This window comes from Cuculus canorus, chromosome 18 (genome assembly GCF_017976375.1).
Source record: "Cuculus canorus isolate bCucCan1 chromosome 18, bCucCan1.pri, whole genome shotgun sequence".
Lineage (NCBI taxonomy): Eukaryota > Metazoa > Chordata > Aves > Cuculiformes > Cuculidae > Cuculus > Cuculus canorus.
The window spans coordinates 3,770,439-3,786,127 of NC_071418.1; the positions used below are offsets into that span (position 1 = coordinate 3,770,439).

General features: G+C 41.1%; 1 protein-coding gene across 12 annotated transcripts in view; it reads right to left on the reverse strand.

The window, feature by feature from the left end:
• Positions 1 to 3,303: 3,303 nt before the first annotated feature.
• Positions 3,304 to 15,689, reverse strand: part of BPTF (bromodomain PHD finger transcription factor) — a 53,473-nt gene continuing 41,087 nt past the window's right edge. For 9 of the 12 annotated variants that reach the window (XM_054082911.1, XM_054082907.1, XM_054082908.1 and 6 more), the window contains 8 exons: positions 15,211 to 15,293; positions 14,543 to 14,768; positions 13,770 to 14,119; positions 10,323 to 10,496; positions 9,245 to 9,437; positions 8,192 to 8,276; positions 6,224 to 6,410; positions 3,304 to 4,211 (listed from right to left, as the gene is read on the reverse strand). In XM_054082911.1, the coding sequence (XP_053938886.1) occupies positions 4,175 to 4,211; positions 6,224 to 6,410; positions 8,192 to 8,276; positions 9,245 to 9,437; positions 10,323 to 10,496; positions 13,770 to 14,119; positions 14,543 to 14,768; positions 15,211 to 15,293 (1,335 nt within the window). In that variant the 3' untranslated portion in view covers positions 3,304 to 4,174. Of the gene's footprint in view, positions 4,971 to 6,223; positions 6,411 to 8,191; positions 8,277 to 9,244; positions 9,438 to 10,322; positions 10,497 to 13,769; positions 14,120 to 14,542; positions 14,769 to 15,210; positions 15,294 to 15,689 lie in introns of all 12 variants that reach the window. The other 3 variants (XM_054082910.1, XM_054082914.1, XM_054082906.1) reach the window with 2 other exon arrangements.

Here is a 15,689-nt window from a genome sequence, read left to right on the forward strand (position 1 = left end):
AACACCCAATTAGGCTACGAATAACAGCACCGGTTCTTGCCAAGGAACACACAATAACCGCCGGTTGCATGCATGTCGTGTGCCTGGTTACACTGTTGGTTCCTTAAAAACTCACTGCTAGAACTATATTCTCATTTTCCCACAAGGAATATTACCGAGTTTGTACTTGCACATCAGTAAAGTTACTTTTTCAATCAATGATACAATCTTTTAGTACCTGTAATGTCGTGGGATGTAAGGAACAACGCAAACTCTGCAAAGGGAAGCTTAACGCTTGCTATTCCGTCAGCCCTCAAGTCTTTACAAGAAACTAAAAATGTTGATAGGGTGCTGGGTTCAGTGTTTCCTGGGTTTGGAAAGATCCAAACAGTTAATAAAATGATATCAAACAATGGCATCTCCCCGTTTGATGAGTCGGCTATAGATTTTAAGATATATATTTATATAGTAAAAAGGGAAAATGCAGGCTGGCTTGAAGAAATACACACACAGGGATATATACGACGTGAGCTGGAACAGGACCCCGTGGCTGCTCCCAGCATTTCGTTTGGACAGAAAGGTAGTTTAATACAGTTCCACCTCCACACATACCTGCAGCTCGGTTGTGTCACTGATGGGCACCCAATACCATATCAAGTGAAATAGCTCTTGATATGGAATAGGAGCCAAATACCTAGAGCAAACAGGGACCCAAAAGGCTGTTGCCAGAGGACAGAAATGTACTCGTACTTTGTGTCCGTCTGAAAAACACAGTCCCACTTCTGTTCCGTGAAGGATTTTGCACATAGTCCAGCATATACAGACAGAATTTTCCTGAGAGACTTTGAGGGGGCTTTTGACTTGGCAGAAGGACTGTTCCTGGCACTGAATCAAAGCGCTGGAGTGGACTGGGAGGGACAGGAGAAGGAAGGAGAAAGGGTTCCATGTGCATCTCAAGTTTCTTTGTTTCTATTTTCAGCTAAAGTCCAGGGAGGAACCAGCAAGTCCTACAGTCATCCCCGTACCCGTAACAGCGATTAAGCAGCCTTCCCCGCTCCCAAGACATTATCATAATCTAAACCAGGCAAAGCGTGGGTACAAAACTAACATCCACAGCGAGATCTCATGTGGATTGTCTCTGGGTAATAAATAAGCAATAGGAAACCAGTGGTAATCACATCCAAAGCCTGAGTGAAATGCCAGTAACCGACACTCAGCATCTGCGCTGCTGCACGAAGTGCAATGTATTCCATGTTCTCTTTTTGTGTCACAAAGCTCTCTTACCTTTCCTTCTTTGCTCCGAAGGTTGCTCCTTAAACATGACCACAGCTGAGCAACGAGGCGCCGCCTTTCACAGCCCGACTGCCGTACGGCCGGAGCGGGAGCCGAGCGACTCTTCTCTTACCAGGCTTATCACAAGCGACTGACGTATCGGAGAGAAACACTCCTGCATCAGGTGATTCCACAATCTTACGGATGCAATTACAAAAGCCTTACAGCATTAGTGATACTGAGAAGCAGCCGGCGCTTCCACACAATAGCTGCCACAGTAATTCTGACCGCAGGATAAGCATGCAAATTCTGCAGCCAATACAGAGAGATCCAGGTAAACAGGAATATTGTCATCCTCCTGTCTTTCCAGGGCTTTGCTGAAGGTTTTTGGGTAAGCCCAACTTCTTGTTCTACTTCAAATCCCCATTAACTTCGGCAGTAACAAAACTAAGACAAAGGATAATTGCTTCACATTTGAGGAGACAAAAAGAAATTCACACTGGCATAGCTCACATTATCAAAATGTGGGTTACAACACATGACTGTTTTGAAACAAACATTGCAATCATTTGTAAGGATACAAAGACGACAAGGACTGAGCGGAAATCACAAATCTTAGGAGCTTCCCATGCTTTTAAGGGAGGTGGTCATCAATTACCAGCAATGTATTTTCAGTAACACCATGTAAGCATAAAAGATCACCACAAATAAATGAAGAAAAGCACCTCAGGCTACTTGATGGCAACTGAAAACACTGAAAAAGGCTCTCCACACGTTGTGTGTATGGATTATTTCCCTAATCGACCTGAGTCTCTGGCAATTATACCTCCTCTGGCAAAGCTGAGACCTAGACACGACACCACTGTCCAATGTTTCATTAGAAACACCACAAATCAATGTCAAACACATGACTTTATTTGTCTAGGATGAGGTGTCCTATAAGGTACAAAAAAGTACTCTTCAGTTTGCCACAATTTGTTAAAAACATAGCAATCTATTGCCTACAGGTAGGAAAGTGCTAAACGATGTCACCTATAGATTTATATACGAATAAATAGTACAGAAATACCGCAAAGTTTGGATGAAACGCAGGGTATGTTCAACCGCTGTTAAAAGTTGAGACTTTTCCTTTTTGTGTTAAAAAACACAGCGCATACAATGTGCAGCATTTCTTAAACGTCAAAGGACGACAGAACCTAAACGCAACCACTCTTCTGTAGCTCTCAGAAGCATAAACGGGTTATGGTCTTCACATTGAACAATTATCTTTAATTTGCACAGAGAGGTTAAATGACAACATCTGTATGTACAAAACCCACGGGTTTTTATTAGATAAAATAATCCCAGAAGAACCTGTACACCTGAGCCTGGAAGTGTAAGAAAGTGTGGTCAGTAGCAACATCTCAGTAAGAAAAGTAGCAGAAGAGGTTCTTGCATAGCAAGGTGCGAGGTTAAACCCAAAGGGAACTTATCCGTAAGTCAGGTACATCCCAGCTCGCCGCAGAACAGAGTTAATGGAGCATTAGTGCAAAAGCCAGTCGATGGCTGAAGAGCCACACGTGAACCACGGCCGATGGACTAGAGACCGGTCACACCAGCAAGTCAGTTACACACGCAGCATGAAAGAGAGACTGGAAAGAAACGGCAACCTCATCCGCAATCTGCATCTTCTCGTGCCTTCAGTCCATCCCTCCCGGGAGCATTCCTCGCACAGGAACTACGGAGCAGTCCAGAACGCCTTCCAGAGACAGAATTCCGCGTGGTACTCGGCATTCCTAGAGCACTTGGCGAAGTATCGCTCGATTCAGCGGGGGCAGTGACATTTCCCAAAGTACTTCCTACCACGCTCTCCGTTACAGCAATTTTGGCACCGCTGCAGAAATTTTATGAAGGGCTGACAGCTGCTTAGGAATGAAACGCAGGAAATGCTACCTTGGGAGCAAAGACAAGTCAGATCTCCCTGGCCACTTCCCTCCCCCGTTACTCGCAATAGCTGAACAGATCCCCAGAGCGTTACAAACACGTCAACGCACACTCAAAGACACCTACATCTGTGGGGAGAACAACCATCTCCATTTATTTTGTTTCATATACATCCATATTTTGAATTTTAATACAAAAGAAAAAAATTAGAATCTGACAAATGTTTACAAACAAGATACCTTCAAATAGATTTTACTCGTTTCAGTCTGGTGCGGAGTAAATGACAAACTGTACTGTTATATTCAAGGCAACAGAGTCTGTAGTCCGTGACCGCTTAGCCCAACTTTTCTGCAAGCTTAGTTGTTTTTCTCTACCATGAATGATAAACTCATCGTTGATTCCCAGTTCTGTGTGTGTGCACATGTGTACATAGCAGCTCCTTTCATAGAAAGAAAAGACATCTAGAGGTCTTCTGGTACGTTTACCTACAGGAATCATGTTAAGATACAGAATGGATTACATGGAACCGGGGCTGGATTTTATAAGAAAAAATAATTAGCTGACAAATGAGGGCAGCAATAAAAAAGCGTCTTTTTTGCAACAATAAATAAATACAGTCAAAGTTTTCTGTGTGGACTTTAAACCAGCTTCTTCACTGAAGAACAGACGTGGCATTTCCATGGAGTGAAACGGGACCCCATTTACTGTATCTTTTTTTCTTGCTCTCTTTCTCTCTTTCCTTCCACAAAACAAAGTTTTCCTGCTTCTGCCACAATAGTACAACAATTTGATCTTGACAAGAAAGTGGTGCTGCTGATTTTTATTTCTTTGTCCTTTGGACAAAATAAGCCAAGAATAGAATTTGACTGCTGTGACCAATAAAAACGCAGTTTACGTCAAGTCTTGTCAGGATAACCCGACTAAAAACATCTGGCTTCTTAAATTAAAAAGTTTCAGACCACCAGAGTCTTGCTCGTGTGTTAGGTTAACACGCTGGACTCTAAGAAGCTGTGGACTGCAGTTTGTTGTTATGGGACCTGCAGAGTACAGAAGAAAGCGAAGAATTAAGCACCCTTCATTTTGGAGAACACAGTTGCTGCAAGGTGTTGCCAAGGTAAATCCCAACGAGGGAAGTACCACCACGCTGCTTCCACTTATTTTTTCCCCCGTAAGAAAAAAAGAACACTTAAAATAATTCCGTCTGAATTTCAAGCATGTTTTCTCCTACAGCAAACAAATATTTCAGTCCTTGTAAAAGGCAGCGTGTTCCTGGATACTGCCCAATGCCTGAAATCAGTTTTACTCTCAGATTTACATAACAGTAGCCCATCAAAAGGAAAGCAAAAAGACATTTTTAATTGTGAATATTTACAATAAGGTATACTTTGCTTAAATTTATTCAAGAAGTCTTTGGATTAATTTAATAGAAAAAAATGAACAGGCATGTTAAAATCACATTTTTGCTAATCAGAGTTCAGCAAACCCCCTCTTTGACATTCACAGTTTTATTAGTGACTGAAAATAAAACAATAAAATACATGATTTCCAAGGTGAATTTTTCATTGTTCTCAATACAGTGTTCGAGGAACGGGACAAATATTTTCTTAGTACAGTTATGTTTACCAGCATGGGTTCGCTGGCAACAAAAATGAAAACCCCAACAGCATTTACTTTTTTTGACAAATGATTTGGATTTTTAGGGCAGTTTAATATCACCAAATTGTACAATAAAAGAAAGTGACCCCAACATCCAGTTCTGACTCCAGTTAAAAAGTTCACACTAAAGATATCACAATCTGCAAGAAAAGAAAGAACATGGATGGTATAAATGAAAAACAATAACAAATAAGATGCAGCAATGAAATCAGTGTGCGAGCAGTGAACGCTGGGTAACCAGCAAAGGAAGGGGATGGAAACATGAACTGAAAACTACCCGCTAAAACCCATTAATACAGTATTAAATGGGAAAGAAAACCACTGCATTAATTAATTTGATCTCATCCCTTATCAATCCTACTCTCGTTGCTTATACCAAATTAGACAGCTTCCACAACAATGGATAGAGAGCGAAGCTTTCAATTTAATTGCAAATGGCTATAATCCAGCATTAATATCTTAGAGCAGCAGTCTGCTACAGCTCTGTCACAGTCGACGGACAAAGTTAACTCCTGTACACGTACAACTCCTGAGTATCGCTGACAGGCAGCCAACATCTGGAACTCAGTGACAGCTGCTTATGCTGGAACACAGCAGTGACACGGGAGAAAGCTGCTCGCTCCGTGAGCATTCGGAGGAAGCTGGTTTGAGGAACAGCTGTCTAAAACACCCCAGGAGGATCATGCAGCTCCCACGTACGTGTCACGAGACAGAACAGGCAAAGAAGAGCAACAACTGCAGCAGAGTTGCCTGTTCCTTTTCAGGAATGTCCATGTTGGGGAAATACTCTTATTTTTTTATAAAGCTTATAAAAAAATAAAGCTTAATTTCAAATAGTCAATTTTGAATTGTTTAGTTTTCCATATCTGGCTTTAAACTCTACTCATTCTCTTGGTTTCAAATACGTCAAGTTATAAAAATATAAGAGAAGGTAGTAAAAACTGAAGCATTTTATATTTCTTTCATTGGATTATAAGCTTCATGGAAGGATTAACAGCTCTTTTGAGCATCTGAAAAATATTCAGTGCACAGCAGACCATTCCCGGAACTCAGAACAACGCAGTATTCGTCCCCATCAGAAGTGAATCCCAAGAAATTTTCTGGAGCCATGACTTAAGTGTCAAATGTCCTACATTTATGATACCGTCCGAATACCCATCTAACAACCCACTTTGAACAAACATTACAAAGTACCCTCCACAAAATCACATTTAATTTTGAAAGCACCAGCTTGCTATTACAGAACAGACTGTTTTCCCCTTTAAAAGAAAAGCAGTTGCCCAGGAAAGTGCAGAGAGGGAAATCCCCGTATGAACACAAGGCAGGCTTATAAAAACATGAAGGAAATTTCAGGCAAAACCAGAACATCGGTGATAGGAATGATTCAGCTTACCTGCTTGCCTTAAATCCTTTTAGTTTCTGTACAAAGAACGATTCAAGAACTTCTGCACATTGGTAAAAAGGGGAGTCACTCGGATTGTAGTAACGGCAGTTATCAAAAATTTTGGTCATATCTGCCACAAACTCTGTGACCTTTTTGTAGTAACGCTTCAGGATTCGTTCTTCCATGGTGGCAAGGTCTGGAAAGGAACCAAAGATGATTAAAATGCCAACATTTTCATCCTCTCCAGACATGCACACTGTCAGACTGGGGGAAACAAAGCCTTTCTGGGTGAGCTGCTTTCCCAGAACACTGGTCGTGAGGGGGTGACACCAACAGGTCTCCTTCAGAGCAAACACCTGTACACACTGTGTGCAGCTAATTTAAATACACGTATCAAAGCGACCTTGGAGGACTTGGATCTTTGCAGGAAGCTATTTGCTTTTTCTGAAGAAATTAAGGAAAAAAACATGCCAGCCAATCTGGATTCTGTGAATTGAATGTTATTTGCTTTACAGCCCTCACTGAGGCCCAGACTAATACGTGTACATGGAACATCTACCTAAACCTCCTGACCATTAACTGGAATTCACGACTGCTTTGAATGAATTACCAACTTTCAGGGCCATACGCACATTACCACACAGCACAGAAGAAAGAGATTTCAAGAGGATCACGCAAAATGCGAGTGCTCTCATTCTCACTGACTGGAGACAATGAGACTGGAATGGCGAAGCAAGCAGTAATTGTCCTGTTTTAGTGCAAATGTAAACAAAAGAGGGAGAGGAATGAGAACTGTCAATTATAAATATAGCTGTCCAAATGCACAGTGGCACTTCTGGATGGAAAAAACAACGACCAACCCTCAGAAAAAGCCCCTGAAGTGCTTATTTTGAAATGCCAGGGATGCCAGAATGTGTGAAAAAAAAGTGTAGCTGGATCCAGATCACTCACTGTATTTTACAGATATTTATTTGTACGCTTCTAAGTGTATTTGCCAGCTGGTTAAGTCAGGAAGGGCTACCTGCATGTTTGTTTACTTCATTCAATCATCATACGCTTAATCAAATTGTTATTTGGGCTTTCCTAATAAACTTTTAACCCACCAGTTAAGGAACAGGAGTTGTTAACTGCTTTTCTAACAGCACAAACCAAAACTTTGGAACTGAAAAGGACAGAATTTCTAAGCAAAATATGATTTGCAGTCAACATACCACCATTTTGTCAATATTAATTTTAGCTTTCTTATTTCTAGGATGAATAAGGAGCAGGTGGGAAAGTTCAAATGATATCCTAGCTCTCATTTAGACAGATGAAAAGGTATTGGTTCAATTACTGGAGGGGAAGGAATAACATTTAGCAACTCCATTTCTCACAGGAGGTCGATTTCTCTAAGAGGTTTCACATTCAAGTGTTTATCCAGGTCCAGTAAGAGCAGAGTAAAACACTAAAGCTGCAGCATCTGCCACCTTCCCCACAAACACAACCTTGGAATCACTTCCTGTTCACACAGCTTTAAAGACAAATTACATATACTACGAAATTTAGCGTGCCACTACTCTGATGAAGATAATTTTAAACTTGCATCTCAAACTCCGGAGCACCCAACACCCCACGCTTGGCAGAAGCAACTGATACACAAAGACAGAAAAACCCAAGCAAAGCGAAACACAGCAGAAGTGCCCTCTTGAAATAAAGTAATTCAAACCCAAGAATTCTGTCCTACTGCTGCACTGAATTTCACATTCTATACAACATTTAGGGTTAAGGAGTCAGCCTAGAAGGAGCTGTATTAACCCTCGTGAACTTTTAAATCAGTGAGAAATCACATTATTTTGTCCGCCTAACTGCAAAACCTGTGTATTCTGCAAACATATCTTTACAATCCCATATCTTCACAATCCCTGGATGGGAGCGGTCAGCGGGTGATATTCAAAAATCCAACCCCACTCACGCACACTGTTGCTCAGAGACACTTACCCATCGGTTCTTTAATAACACCATAATAATCTGGTGCATCGTTGGGATCTACTGGTTCTAGGAACGGCCATGCCATCTTGTGAGCCTGTCAGGAAAACAATACATAATTACAAAAACCCCCTTAAGTTCAATTAGCACCTTCAGTAGCTAAATATTTGCATTACACCGCTATCTGTTGGACCCTAGAGCTGAACTGAAGGAAGAAGTGTGGCATTAAATGAAAAGGTGTCTAGTTTTCATCTGATGACTGGGTCAGGTTTCCAAGCTCAATGTCAATAACAAAGTAGTTTGGTCTTCAAAACAGGAAACCACGTGAAATTCAGACACAATCAGATACTTTTTTGTGCAACCTGGTCAGCGCAGTATGCAATACATTTACTGAGAGTGCTTCGCATTGTTTTCACTTTCAAGTACTCTAAAATGAACTTGTTGTCATAAATGTCTGCAAAATACTGGACAATGCAGAATACTACTGCCTGTGGAGTTCTGTTTCCACACAATTTTATCAAAGCTCTGAAAAATTCTTCCCAGTTGTAGCAGAAGAGGCATATTTGGGAGTGACAGATAAACCAGAAACATCCTGTAACAGCGACACAATTCTTATTATCAGGATGTCACCATTTACACACTGCTAACGACCTTCTGTGAGAACACTTGAACTCTAATAACTGAGATTAAAGTACAGAAAGCATAGATCAGAAATCACACAAACCTTGAAACCTCATTTGACAAGAGAACATTGCACCTTCTGCATTCCATGCAGATACGGCCTTTTGACATTCTAAGCAAACCTGTTTCATTTAAATGCCTTCCACTGCAGAGATTGTTTAGTTTCTGTGGCTCAGAAGCAGTGATAGCTGATTACTGTAAGTATTCCTCAGCAGTATAATGCCAACCACATTTGCAGCTGACACATTGGCATTCGTTACACACACAAGAAAAGCTTTGCTATTTCTTTCTATGAAATCTCAAAACTACTCAGAGAGATGTCAAAACCTCCAAGACTCAGGAGATTTGCCCTGTACTCTCCTTTGCAGCGCTCCCTGCTCTCACCTGTAAGGACCGTAGCACTCTTCTTAAGCCTTCGTAATCCTTATCAGTGAGCGGGCTAAGCACGGTCATGGCATCTTCTGTGGACTGGCATTGCGGACACACATATTCATCAATGAGGTCTGCCTCGCTTTGCAAAATACCAACACAGCGCCCGTGATACCAGTTCTGACATCGGTCACAGCCAATGTAAAATCTGCAAGATCCAAAGAACTGTTAGTGACTTTACCAGCTTGATTTAAAGATTACGTTTAAACATTTAAACCTGCAATCCCCTGCACGCAAGCAGTTACTCGGCACAATTAAATACAACAGTATAACATGATATTTCAGGCTGACACGTTCCAATTACACTACTCAAACTGCTTTTGTATTTGCAAACAGGCTAAATTACAGACCGTTTCAATATTAGTTCCTGAATTTGATGCTAGGCACTTGCAAGCAATCAAGATTTCAAAAATCATTTCCTCTGCTTTAGAGTCGAAAGGAACAGTGTAATGCCAGAACCCTCACCCAACCAGCACTGCAAACCAATTCGAGATACATTTTGCACAAACTGGACTACAACTAGGGCTTTGGTTTCACTTTGTACAAGCATTTTTCACATGGAAGCTGCAGTCTTGCAGGTGAACAGAGAAGGGGTAACTCTGTGACACAAAGCCTTACAGAGAGAGATAGCAACCCGTACCCCCAATACGGAAATTAGGCTTTCCATCCAGATCAGATTAAAGCACAAAAGAAATCCGCTAGATACTACATTTGCCTTCTGACCAACCCTCGTTTAAAAAAATAAAAGGAAAAAAAAAAAAAGAAAAATCAATCCCACTTTAAAGTAAATGGCGTTTTCTTTTTTTAGAAACCAACCCCATACATTTTCACACCCTGCAAACGTCACTTTTCCTAAACATTTTACTGTACAGAAACATTTTGGAGAGGAAGACAATTACTGAAAAGCAATTGGTATTACGAATGAATACAACATATGCAGAGCAATGTCTTTTTTCATTGCAAGGCAGAGGAAACCACAGTCAGAGCAGTTTGCCACCTGAACATCAAATAAGAGGTTCTGATCAGAACTCACTGCGACTCATCATAAGGTGTTCTGCAGATACAGTACAACTCCTCACTGCTGCCCTCTTGTGCCCGTTTACAATCATTACAGATGTACACATCCATTTTCTTAGCCTCCTTTTCTGTGATGCCAACACATTCTCCATGATACCAGTTAGTACAAAGATCACAGCCAATATAGAACCTAAAAGCATTCACAATGAAAATGACAATGTAATTGTCATTTCAAATGGCATGGACTTTCCCCTGCACTTCTTTCTGGCTGGTCTATTTGCTTCAGTTTTCTGTTTCCCTGCCTCCTAGCAGTCTATCCTTACAAACTAACACCTCACGCTGCAGCTATCCTGCCGAAAAGGGCCAATTTTCAATTGACAGTTCATTAAAATGCACATCAATTTGTAACCAGATTTGGAGAGAACTGGGCTAAAAACGTGCGTCTCCAATGTGCGGGTGAAAAACTGTAAAAGGCACAAAAAGACAAGGCCAAAGAAAAAGATTTACATTTTCAAAACGGCAGCTCGGAAGCCACTGAAACATTTCCTTAAGATTTGAAAATGTAGGTCTCAGTTAATTTAAAAAACAAAAGCGAAGCGCAAACACCAGCTAGGGGTTACGAGTAAACTACGAAGAACATGCATACCAGCCATGTGTAGGGTACATATTGGTATAACATGGGATGAAAGAAATCGGGGTCACGACATTTTTGTCATAGTTCTAATATTTTTTTTGGGGGGGGACTGAAAAACAGGTATTAAAACTACTCAAAATTGCAACAAATTGGAATGTGGACCATTCCTCAGAGAATAATGTCTCTTCTCAGACACAGCTGTGTGACAGAACCAGGTATGGTATGACACAAAGCGAAGGGAATCAGGTACAGAGTCATGGGAATGGGACCTTGCACAGAATGACGTGACAAAACTGTAAAATATTATGCAAGGATGTTGGACATTTTGTGTATGGAGATCTCAAAACACACCTATGGCCAGTGACGATCAACCAGATGGGCAAAGGTACACATCCATTCTCTCTGCCTAAGCAAAAGCAAGCTGACTCGGAACCTCGACCTTCCTAGATTTTGGAGTCCACCAGTCATGTGCTGCTGTCTGAATTACTGCCACTCTCGCTCCGCCGCCTGCCAGCACTTCCCACCACACACCAGCAAGAGGACAGGAGCCAGCATGTGCTCCACAGAGCAGGCACCTCTAACTTCTCGGGCCTCGACATACATCCTTGATACTCGGATTGTGCCTCTGCTCTTCATTTTCAGTCTGACAAATCCTAGAAGAAATACCACACAACCCAACATTCCCACAAGAACAGACAGACATAGCTCCTGATAACGACCAGCAACTTGGCCTGTGTCCTCTTCCCAAGTAGACTCTGTTCCTGCCTGCTTCCGATGACCTGGAAGCACACCCATGTCTAGGTGTGGATGCTAAACCTTGTTCCTGAACAGGGAACAGGCGTCACGTTATGCTTCAACAAATGAGCTGCAACCTAAGTAGGAATCTTAGAAGGATACCCTTACTGACCAGCCTCAAACACAGTAAGAGCAAAACCCTACAGCCCTGGAGTATCACAAGTAAGAACTAAATGCAAGAGATTTGCAATAAAATACACAACACAGAATGACCTTTGAAGATTTACTACACCCTAAAAAATGGAGCGGGTATTCACAGCATACCACAAATGAGGTTTTCAAGCAGAACATCCATCTTTTCTGAAGTAAAAGAGAGACACCAGCACAAGAAAGAGTATCTGATGCCTATACATGAATGAAAATAAAAACAAACATTTACAGAAAACTGTTGTAAAACTTGACTGATCCCTTTCCAAACAGTGGAAGGATAATGCAGTACAACAGTGTAGTCCCCATTTGTAAGGATGTAAAATTCAGAATTCACAAAAAGTGAAGCAGCAGAACCGAATCAGATTGCTAAGCCTCCTGCTAAGTTATTAACATTTTGCTTTCTTTAAGTTTTATTCTGTGCATTTGAGCACAGTTCTTGATTCAGGCCTCCAAAATTCTGTGACCACAGTTTTCACAGTCTTACTCTTTCTGCTGACTCCAGTGGGCATTTGAACGAGTCTGACAATCAAATCCTTCTGCTCATGGGATTTGTTCATCTCGCCTCATTTCTGTGACAGTTCTAGCACTTACAGCAGAGGCAGGAACACAGCCCTTTGTTTTGTTTCACAACAAAACTAGAACAGGATATCTTCCTAAGTTTACTGGATGAGAGCAGCCTAACCCAGCGTTCTTACTTTAAATGAGATCGGTGACATCCCTCGGAGCTAGCAGCGAGCTAACCACCAGGGCACCAGCAGGCTGCTAGTGCTGCACTGACGGTGGGACAGAGCGTGGCCTCACTGACGGAACGGTCAGAGCTACAACAACCAAGGTGTAAAAAACCCAAAGACCTCAACTTTGTTTAAAAAAAGAAAAAAAAATAAAAATTTAAAAAATAAAAGGCTGCAAGGAACCTCAAGAGGTCCTCTGGTCCTGGCCCTAAATCTAGAATGAAGCGTTACTGGAGTGAAAACACCACTCCAATGGTTTTGGTCCATTATTGGCATTTAAAACCACCACCAACAGCACCAGTTAATACTTTTAGGTATCTTCACTTGTTGAGCAGGTACATACTCACTTGGCATTGGTCTGAAGTCAAATGTACTTTACACACACCTCTACGGAGCTATCAGATGTGAACCATTACAACTACTGATGTCAGTCACTTCTAGCCCCAGCAGACATGCATAACTGTCCCCGTGCAATCCTCTGAGTCCTCTATGCCACTTACTGACATCCTCACAAACTTTGTACGTAGCATAAATATTTTCCCTCGTTCACAGCCAGAATTCAAGTACAGAGAACTGCAGTTTTCACTTTGGCAAATGCTTACACCCTCATTTTTTATGAGCATAGGACGTAAATTATAACACTTGGATAACATTTCTACCTGAAACATTGTCCAAAGTGAACTGCAGTCCAGTAACTTGGAACTCCCTTTACTGGCTACTGACTCACAGAAAGAGGCACTGATTGGAAGACGGTACCAAAGCTATTTCTAAAGAACGGCAGCTAATTGTTCCCAAGAAATTGCTCAACCCAAATTGTCACTTGCTTCCGAGGCAGAGGCAAAACGGCAAAAGAAAGAACAACAGAGCGGAGGAAAAAAATAAAAAAGAGTATGTGCATGTGAGACAGAAAGGTCATACAATGAAAACATGCAAACGAGTAGAAATATAAATCACGTACATCTATAGTATAAATCAAGGATGTTAATAGCTTTGTAACTGCTAGTGGAAAACAGAGACTTTATTCTTTATACCTCAGTGACCACTGCGATAACACCTGATTCTCTCCAATTCTAGAGCTACCTTGCGCTATCAGCTAAATGCTAGATCTAAAGCTAAGAACACAGAGTAAGAGGCTGTGGCATTCACTACTCACTTAGATTCGTCATAAGGCGTTTTACAGATGCAGTAAAGCTTTGTGTCCTTCTTAGTTTCCTTTGAGGTAGTAGAAATCATTTTCTTTTTCTTGGACTTGGAAGCTGATGAATCTTTCTCCTCATCTCGCTTTCTCTTCTGAGAGGATACTGGCATCGGGACTGTGGTGGAGGAGGAGGAGGAGGTGACACTTGCTGTGTGTTGCTGGGGTGGTGGTGGTGGCACTGGTGGCGGTGGCGGCGGTGGTGCAGCGGCTGCAGCTGCCGCAGCTGCAGCAGCTGCTGCCGCAGCAGCTGCCTGAGCTTTCTCTTTTTCTTTCTTAATTTTAGCCAAGTCTCTCTTTAGCTCCTCCTGAAGTATATTAAAAGAATAGATAGAGAGGGAGGCACTCCATTTGATTATTCCAGGACAGCATTAAAATCTAGACAGGAATCCCCACGCTTAACCAGAAGAAAATAATTGAAACTATTTAAATGTGCAAATTTTTAATGAGCTTAACCTACAATTCCCTCAATACTCTTGGCCCACTATGACCCATTAGCTGTAATTTATCAAAAGCTGTTTCAGAAAACGAGGCAACTTCAGTCCAGATGAAAAATAAGAAGCATAAAAGGACATATACTGGCTTTGCAGAGATCCATGCATCGGCAACCACAACTTCTTCCTGTACGTTCATTTAAAACCTCACTGAGCAAACAGATAAATTAAGCATTAACACAGAAATGTTCTCCCTAGCTTAAAATCAAATTAGTCGTTGAGAATAACTGTCATTACCTGCACTTCAATTTGTAGATCTTTGTCCAGGAGTGCTCTTTTTTTCAATATTTCAGCCTTAAGCTGTTCTTTATGTTTGAAAAGCAGAGCTGAGAGCTTAGTAGCATTCTGTTTACTACGCTTCTGTTCCACACTCTCTTCTCGCTTTCGTTTCTTAGCTGCCTGTTTTTCTTCTTTGTCTATCTTATCCAGAATATATTTCATCACTTGATTGCACACAATCATTCTGGGGAAGAAATAAATAAAAATTACGTTGGACTGAGCTGCCTGTTTATCCCCAGCTGAGAACGCAGAATTATTTCTTCTCCCATCTCTGCAAGTTGCAAGCTAAATTATTACATTCTTAAAATGTACAAGGTAATTTCAGTAACACACATTGCTCCCGCTCGTACTTACTACAACACCACTAGGAGAGACTGAGTCCCTAGTTTGGCTCAAGAGGGCCAGTCCCAATGTCATTTAACTGATTTGAGTAGTAATCATTCCTCTCCTTCCCCTAAAAAACTCCTACCAAAGCTTACTTTTGAATGTTACTTTAACTGATTTTGTAACAGCTGAATTTCTTTAAGCAGGTGTTTGCAAATCAGTGGTTTATTATACCACCATGAAAAGACGTTACAAATGTAAAACTTTCACATCTGAAGATGCAATATGATGCATATATTCACCTCTGATTTTCTTCCCTCTCAGCTGGAGTCAGTGTCTTCTTCTGTTTCAAGTGTTCTATGACAGCATTCTGTTTCATAACCACCTGTAGGATGATACAGAATCCAAAATAAAACATGAAAGCTTTAGCCAGTATTTCATATTACTGGGAGAACGAGGTCATAGAAAAAGTTGAAGTGTTATTTATTTCAGTAAGTGACAAAACAAAACTGATTTTATTGGGGGAGTGGTGCTTGTTTAAAGCAGTTAATTGAAAATTGGAAAGGAAATTGAAAACTAACACCACCTCCACCCTCCACACAGAGTAGGGTATTTTCTTATGCCCAGTTTAAACCTAGGGACTAAATGTAAACTGATAGTATTTCTGCAGTGACTGGTTGTTTTATTTTACAAAGTGGTAAGAGTCTATTTTTTTATATATATATGGGTTTTTTTAAGCCCCGCAGCCATCCAACAGTATTACATTTCAGATACCTCTTTG